The sequence below is a fragment of the Tremella mesenterica genome, assembly GCF_000271645.1.
Source record: "Tremella mesenterica DSM 1558 unplaced genomic scaffold TREMEscaffold_10, whole genome shotgun sequence".
Taxonomy (NCBI): Eukaryota; Fungi; Basidiomycota; class Tremellomycetes; order Tremellales; family Tremellaceae; genus Tremella; species Tremella mesenterica.
The window spans coordinates 654049-662311 of NW_006711234.1; the positions used below are offsets into that span (position 1 = coordinate 654049).

The 8263-nt window shown below is 44.6% G+C and overlaps 3 protein-coding genes across 3 annotated transcripts in view; 1 reads left to right on the plus strand and 2 right to left on the minus strand.

The window, feature by feature from the left end:
- Nucleotides 1–395: 395 nt before the first annotated feature.
- TREMEDRAFT_14084 (uncharacterized protein) lies at nt 396–3114 on the minus strand (the record flags this gene model as incomplete). The annotated part of the gene is made up of 9 exons (XM_007006261.2): nt 396–531; nt 704–763; nt 968–1178; nt 1433–1505; nt 1669–1822; nt 2050–2346; nt 2649–2786; nt 2837–2989; nt 3035–3114. Coding segments are annotated over 9 exons (1302 nt in total), but the record flags the coding sequence as incomplete, so codon positions are not given.
- A 624-nt stretch (nt 3115–3738) lies between these two features.
- TREMEDRAFT_57495 (uncharacterized protein) lies at nt 3739–5876 on the plus strand. Its single transcript, XM_007006377.1, has 5 exons — nt 3739–3911; nt 4089–4218; nt 4451–4536; nt 4688–5362; nt 5578–5876. Exons 1-5 carry the CDS (start codon nt 3758–3760, stop codon nt 5679–5681), a joined length of 1149 nt encoding a protein of 382 aa, XP_007006439.1. The 5' UTR covers nt 3739–3757; the 3' UTR covers nt 5682–5876.
- Nucleotides 5877–5895: 19 nt separating this feature from the next.
- The window catches only part of TREMEDRAFT_33282 (uncharacterized protein), a gene marked incomplete at both ends in the record, with an annotated part of 3177 nt that continues 809 nt past the window's right edge, over nt 5896–8263 (minus strand). The window contains 7 exons of the mRNA XM_007006288.1: nt 5896–5964; nt 6231–6369; nt 6492–6510; nt 6773–6920; nt 7263–7383; nt 7626–7717; nt 7974–8132. Coding sequence (XP_007006350.1) covers nt 5896–5964; nt 6231–6369; nt 6492–6510; nt 6773–6920; nt 7263–7383; nt 7626–7717; nt 7974–8132 — 747 coding nt within the window. The remainder of the gene's footprint in view (nt 5965–6230; nt 6370–6491; nt 6511–6772; nt 6921–7262; nt 7384–7625; nt 7718–7973; nt 8133–8263) is intronic.

Genomic DNA, 8263 nt, shown 5'->3' on the forward strand with positions numbered 1-8263 from the left:
TGTAAAGCTGTGCAAACTTGGGTTAAAATTGAATGATGAGTGATGGAGAGATCAAGGGAAGGATCCGGTTTAACGGACCGTATAACCGGTCAATCTTCCATTCGGACATGACCGTGGAGTACGAGTAGCAGCGAGTAGAGTATATGTTCGTACCAACCCAAGACTTCCATCCAACTTGAAGACGGCGAAGGGTAGACGGGGATTGGGTTAGAAGCATAGTCTACACTGCCTCATCTTGACACTGCTCTAATTTCCGTGTGGAGCGGAAAGAAGGCTCGGAGAATAACGACAACCTTCCAGGGTATGGTACGAATACATTATTCCTGTAGAATAATCCATTTGCGTATGATGGAATGATGTACGTGTAGAGATGTACGGTACCATGTGTTGATAATTCATCCCTCCAATTCTCCCCGCTTGAGTTGCTCCGCATCCACTTCTTCATCACTTCCCACTTCCTCCACTTCTGAACGTTTTTTGGGTGTTGGGCCTGTGGGGATAGTGGCTTCGTCGGGTATGATACCGTTTGTGCTGCTGGTCAAATGACAAGTCGCGGGAGATATGACAAAAGTTGGTTAACGGGTACAGTGATAAATGAACCACACGACACGGCTGAGGAGTCGGGTATGATTATTGACGAGCGGAGAGATGAATAGGACATGAGTGGGGGAAGGGACGCAGATTGCATGGGAAAAAGACGTACTTGAGAAAGCGGAGTATATTATCGGAAATCCCATCCATCTGTCTAGTCCATTTTTGGAATCTGCCAAATAAGTCTCTCTTCAATTCCATTTGTCTTGTGGGAAAGAAAGTCAATCTTTATGGTGGACTAGGGACTACGTCGTACAAGCAGAAGAATGGGGATTTGTAAGGAGGAGAAGTCACTTCTCCCAAAACCGGAGTACGTTCAGTGAAAATAAGAGGGGGATGAAAAAAAGGGATACATCCAGTAACAGACAGAACTTACACATGTCGTTCCAACTCTTCTTGCCTTAATCTCTCATATATGTACTTGACCTTGAAAGCCATAATCTCCTCAGCGTAAGACGTATAGTCCACTGGTTCATGATCATATTGATGACTGTTTTCTCGGATTCGTTTGTTGTAAGTTTTGAACTGTGGAGCTTCTAGTAAAAGGCCGAGTGGGGGTGCTTTAGGTATGTGAATACGTTTTGATCCTAGATATGAGCTTTTCAGATGTTTTGATGTCTTTCTAATAGCTTTTGATGATTCCATATACCTCCGTCTGCATCATCGTGCTCAAGTACCTCTCGGCTCACAGGCAAACGAGGAAGAGAATCTCTTTCCTGGTGTACAAAGGCAAGAGTGAGGTGTTTAATTCGAGAGCAGTCAAGAGTGATAATAGGTAAGACGCCATGTAGATAAGCCGGTAAGACAGATGTTTGAGCACATTGGAAAGAAGTGTACTCACCATAAGTTTCACTGATTATCTTTGCTGGTGTACCTGTCCTACAGGCCAATACGGCCATCGATATCATTTTTCTCTGTCGTGTCAGTTACGTCCTATAACCTTGACGTACAGGTGACTATATCTGATAGGAGGGATTCGAAGCGAAAGTTTAATCGGGACGGGGAAATGATCAAACAATGATGGGTGAGACATGTAGGGATACTGAACTAGAAGTAAGCAGATAAAATATCACTCACGATTTGATGTAACATGAAACTTTGTCCATGAATCTGGACTGAAATCCATTCTATCTCTCCATACACCTTTGGGTCCAAAACATCAATTTGGATCATATGTCTTTTGACCGCTCGATCGTGGAATGGTCTGCCAACTGTGTAATTGTGGAAGTTACTGGGGTCATCAGTCTTTCTACTTCCGCCTTGTCGCTCAGACTGAGAGAGAAAGATCTCTTGGCTATCATGGAGACGAGGTTTAAATTAGTAAACCTGAATCTGGTGGCTGTGATGATACATGAACGAATTTTGTCGAACTGAGCAAAAGACCAAACGCGCGTTGGAAGAGTCGCTTGGGTGAAGGAGAGACGGAAGGAGTGGAGCAGAGGTAGAAATCCCACTCACTGACTCCCAAGATACATGCTCATCAAACCTCTAAACCTTCCCATGGTACCCTCATCAACCCTCCAATTTCTCCTTCGTTCATATTCCCCTCTCCTGGCAGGAGTATCGGTAGTGACAGCGGATTCATCCACCTCCACCAGAGGAGGTGCAGCATTGACGAATTCTGTTCCTGGTCCTAAGCCCTCTCGCCATCCGGGGGAACTGGAGTCGAGTTGTTTAGCCAAGGAGGAAGAAGCAGTGGGAGGTAAGAGACAATAAGAGGGAAGAAGGTATTCGTAGATTCTTGAATCGCATGAGCTGAGGGTGAGTCATTTCTCTAGAGCTAAAAACCACCGGTCTATCATGCGCTGCTCTGCCTTCAAGCAATTACGAAAACTCCGAGAAACCCATCTCTGGTAGGGATAATCTCAATGTGGCTAAGCTGCTGCGACCTGGTACTTTCGAGTGTGACGATGGTTGAGAGACGGATCCAATGATCGACCATATCGGTCGCCGTGCTGACGGCTAAGCCTCCCTGGAGCCATAGGTCCAGAGGATTAGAATGAGGTAAGAAAGGTAGACTGACACAAGAGGGATAAAGGGAGGTATGATTTACTCACGTTCTAGCATCAAACGACTTGATACATCTCACAAAGCCCCACATCCTTATTTGCTTCGGTAAGTAAGAATTGACCAGACTTTTCAACGTCTCATGTTCCGGTGGTAAAACAGGATTGATAATCATTTTCAACGATACGCTTCCATATCAGCCTCATCTTCCCCTTCATTCCACATTTTTACTACTTACCAATTACCCGCTGCGTGTACACCGGCATCTGTTCTCGCAGCTCTTTGCACGTCGACTTTCCGATGATCATTAGAATTATCACTACTGACCGCACCGGCTTTGACGAGTGCTTGAAATAATTCTCCTTCTATAGTCTCCGCTTCTCCTGGTTGACTCATTCGTCAGCTTTGAATCCTTATGATCAAGACAAACACAAACATTTGCATACCTGAATAACCCGTACCGCAATAACCTATCAAAAGAGCGACTCTTTTCTTAGGTAATCTCTTTACTCCGTCACCTTCTCCTTCAACACCATCATCTCCTGTTATTTCCTCGGGGTTGGTATTGACAGTTTCAGCCAATCGTTGGGCTTTTGCAACCTCTCCATCGACTGGACGGGCGGAAGGAAGTGCTCGACGGGTTTTACCTCGATATTCTCTTCTACCTTTACCTCGGATTGGTATATGGTCAGGTTTTTTCTCTATCACCGGATTGGCTATAGAGGCTTCCGATACTGAAGTAGTTTTTGTTTCTTCACCAGCTGGTCGGTCCGCGGATGTAGTCAATGATGTACCGGAAGGTCCCTCGTTATTGATGGGGTCGGAGGGGACGTCTGGAGCCGTGGGTGAGACATGAGGGACAATATCGAGAGTCGGTTTCTTTCTAGGAGAGGTAGGAGGAGAAGAATGTGATCTTTTTACAACCCCGGAACTCTCTGAGGGTACGATATCGGACATGTTGTATAGATCAAGCACTACCCCCAATGTCATCCCACCCACTTTTATGATCTTGTCCGACTTTCATGATCGAAATTCGAGGTTGTCAGGCTTACGTAATTCAGCCCGACTCGACCGAAAAAAAAAGTCTTTCTCTCCCAGAAAGTTGAAATCAAAGTTGTATCTTACATTGATTCATTGATTGATTAAGCTACCACACATCATGTCACAAAGACACGTAGCGGCCATGCTGCGAAGGTCAAGACAGTTTAAACAGATACGCTGGACTTCTTCTTCGCAGAGTGCCAACGCTCCTGCTTCGGGTCAACCGCCCACTCCACCAAAACCTATCGATGATTCGACTTCTGCGCTTGATTGTGAGTTTTGTTTTCTGTGCTTCGTCACGTACGTTCGCTCAACTTCCTGATCTCTCTTCACGTCCATATCTAGGACATCTAACTGACTAGGGAGTTAGCAAGGTGACCTATCGGCTGAGTGAGAAGGGAAGGAACAGGAGGAGATTGAACGGAGATTGGGAGAGAGTTAATTTACAGACAAAATGCATCGACCAGGTAGAAGACTACCTCATCTTGTCAATACTCACCCAAGGAACGTATCTGCCGAAGAGGCCGTGACGAATATCTTGTACAACACACCTCCCCCCAGTACGGAGCCGTATAAGCGGTGAGTTTATCCGCTGTTTTCTCATGTAGTTACTACCTTCCAACTCTTCCTGTCACTTGGACGGTAGTTCGGGAGAAAGTATGATTGCTCTTACATATTAAACAATCGAAGTCTGTGTGAAGGATATTGTTACCATCGACACGTTTGGGAGCCATTTTCTCCTGCACGGACACCATGTATGGCGCCTATTGGGAGACGTAGGGAGAGGATCAGAATAGTGTTAAACAAACAGACATCGTCTTAATTGTTTGGTACAAAATGAACCTGGTGTTTTATCTCGTGTATCCGGTATTCTCGCTGGAAGAGGTTTCAACATTGGTAACTGAATGCTCTTATTTCCCTCACTCCACTTTCCCCAAACAAACATTATACAACACCACAAACACCTCATCCAACTTCCCCCTCGAGATCATCTTAACCCCTATGGATTATAACATATTGGTTTTAGGTAACCAAAACTAACATTCAGATTCTTTGGTAGTATGTCAAACAGAAATCCGAGATTTATCACGTATGTGTATAGTACTCAAAGGTCAAGATGGTGTAATCGAACAAGCTCGTCGTCAATTAGAAGATTTAGTACCCGTTTGGGCAGTTTTAGATTATACAAACACTAATTGTGTTGAAAGAGAATTACTTCTTGCAAAAGTATCAATCTTAGGACCTGATTATGCGGATTTAAATCCAATTTCACATTTACCGAAATCATTCGAATCTTCTATACAAAATCCTACTCCACCTTCTTTCGTTTCTTCTTCTCCTTCTTCTTCTTTTTCTTCCACTTTTCAAAACGTAAATTCTACAGAAGCGAAAGTTCAAGCAGAACAAGCTTTGGCTAGATCTTTCGAAAGTGCTGCTGAACAATTTTATCCTTCTGTCAATAGTGGTGGTGGTGGTGGAGATGGTACGACAGGAGGAGGACATTTATATCCTTCTCGTCAAAGGGGTCAAACTGCTACAGAAGCTTTGATAGCTAAAAACCTTCATTTTAGCGCTATCAAAAACCTCGCTATGCATTTCGGTGGTAAGGTTGTGGATATGGGAGAAGATAATTGTATTGTTGAATTGGTTGCGAAGAGTAGAAGGATTGACGCTTTTTTATCTCTCATGAGACCTTTTGGGGTTTTGGAAGCTGCTAGATCCGGTACGTTGTCTCATTTAATCGACTCTCCCATTCAGCGTTTCATCTTTTGTCTTTTCATCATTCCTTCATTTTCTTGCATCTTCTTTCATATTCTCTTACTATTTGTATTATACAACAGGTGAACAGACACGCAACATCACCTACAAGCTTTGGCATGGTTTACTCGTCGAGCAGGGATTGTGGACAGATTAAAAGCAAGCAGACTGACCTACCAGGCGTTATGGTCCTCCCTCGAACTCCTATTCCCAAATACGGAGAAGAAGATGATATACCCGATACTCCAGGGGAGATTGACGCTTCGATGCTTCCTCCCGGTTAAAACGTTTCTCTATCTCAACCGACTAAATCTCTAATCTCCTATCGTCTGTGAAATTCCAAAATGTGCGACATCCACTTTCGGCTGAACAAAAACGAATCACTTCAATCTTCGATCTCAACTGCCTGAGACGATGGGATGAGATGGGGAAATTGTCAGATGAAAACTTTGGTAATTGATGCATCTAATACCCCAATGTGCCACGACAAATAATCTATCAAGGGAGAGCAGTAGCGACGATAGGATAAACTTTTTCGTATGTCGTAAAGATTATACCTCCGCTTAACTATTCAATGAGCTCTGAAATCTCTTCTCCTGAACTCTGAACAACATTATCTGATCAGGTGAAGGAGATTGTGAGATTGTGAGATTGTGAGATTGGCTCCGTCATGCAATTGTGCGATAATGAGATATGCTCTTGAATCCGAGGGAAAGGTGGACGCCCTGGAATGTGAGAGAGAGGTGGACGGTGGTGCGCTGTCAAGGGATCTGAGGGGGTTTGAGCCAAGATGGTAGAATGGTGAATAGAGAAAGAAGGTACGATCCACTCACAATCAACCGACCTAATCTTGGAACAGTACCCTTCCAAAGTCTCAATACACCTTCTTCACTTATGATCCGATAGAAACAATGGAAAGAATTTCGGTATTCCGCATGAGCGTGAATCCCTTGCATACGAGTTTTGACGACGCTGGGGGTCAATCGTTATACTTTTTCATCGTCTCTCCATTGTTCTCTATACTTTACTAAAGTGTCTCTGACCAGGACTGAGGATACGGGATGAGGGGAGAGGGCGCAGTCAAGGGTACCTACTCCAGAGGCATGGTGGTATCTGAAAGTCAGCTTGAAAATGATCACGAGTGGCTTATTTCTTGTCCTGGTGACACTGCTATTTCATCCAGGGTAATATGAGATCAGAAGAGTATGTGTCAGAGTCAAAACATGATCTTTGGGATCTACGTGGCGGTGTGGTTAGTGATTAGGAAATATGTGAACACAAGGGATATTGGGAGGGTCAGGATGATCAACAATTGGCGGAATGGGATGTAGTCAGGAGAAAGATAGTTGAAGGAATTATAGGCAGAAGAACTCACAGACAGTTATAATCCCAGCCATCGAACCGATCCCAAATGTAATATACCCAGGTAATGTCTGTCCGGGTGATACGGAACCCTGTACGAGTTGTTTGAGTGTAGAATAAGATGTGAATCTCACAGCTGAGTTACCCCCTTGACGGAGCATCTGCGATTTAGCGCTGACTGGGTTTTTGATACCAGTTTCATGCGACGAGCGTAAGTCATACGTCTCAGCGAGTCATCGGGTAAAGACAAGCCCCTTTTGACGGAGAGTGTAGGTGAAGGATCACAGCATGGGCTCGATGCAGGGATGTAAGGGATGTAGTGGGGATGAGTGAGTCAAGAAGTAGGAAAATATATCCTGGAGTCATGGTGTTCTTCGAGGTGCGAGACAGAAAGTGGGAATGAAGAGTTTGGAATCATAGCGCTGTTCAACGAGTGAGATCGACCGAGAAATAAGACGAGAGCAAAGATAGACAGAGAGATATTGAAGGGAAAAACCACTCACAACCGGCACAACACCTTGATATATCCCCCTCCAACCTTCTTGAGCCACTATAGCACGAGTAGCATGGATCATACCCTTATACTGCGGTTGGGGTCGTTTAGAATCTTCGATCATTTTTGTCCTTCTTATCAGTGACACTTCCCAGACATATGCTCTGTCCTACGACTACGCTGAACCTCTTGTGATCTACTTGCGTCGTGAGAGATCGTGAGGACCATCTCTGCTTGAGACAAGCCAAATCGCAATGCAATATATACTTTCACCACTGTAGAGGCAAAGTATAGCAACATGGCTCATGCGAAATGTACGCCATGGGTTGTTGAACATCAGGAGGAGAATGAAAAAGGAAAATGTAAGACTCACTTGATAGTTTCAGAAGGAGTGACAGCTATGACAGCTTCAGCCATTCCCGCTGCTAATCCAGCTAACATAGATCGTGGAGCACTGAGTTTTCCCTTTGGATCAGTGTAGGCTCATACATCATCGTCTCTACAGAATACCCCACTCTGACACGCCTTCATTCGTCATACCACCCTTCACTCTAGCTCATTGAGGACGGGAAAGTCTTCAAAAGTACGAGATTATGATCTGCCTATCCTCGCTAAACTTGTTAAACAACATCTGCTCGAAGGGAAGCTCCAGAGGGGTGGACAAACAGAATGGAGAAGACAGTGAGGAAGGAGAGATACGAAGGAGAACTAACAAACCCACCTCATCATCCCTTAACAAATTCTTGAAATAATCATAAGTAGTAAACCTAACTCCAGCCTTGGCAGCATTGCCAATGACAACAGCCGTACATCCAGCGTATAAACCTTTCAAACCTCTTTGAGCTAGAGTTTCACGGAGGAGCCCGTAAGGTGTTGGACGCTGAGGTCAGCGAATACTTTTCACTCCCGAACGGATTCTCGGGGGGGGGGGGGACATTGGGGTCTTCTTTCGGAACGAATTCCTGAATAATCGTCATTGACAAATGATGATGTTGGTAGTTAAGAACGATC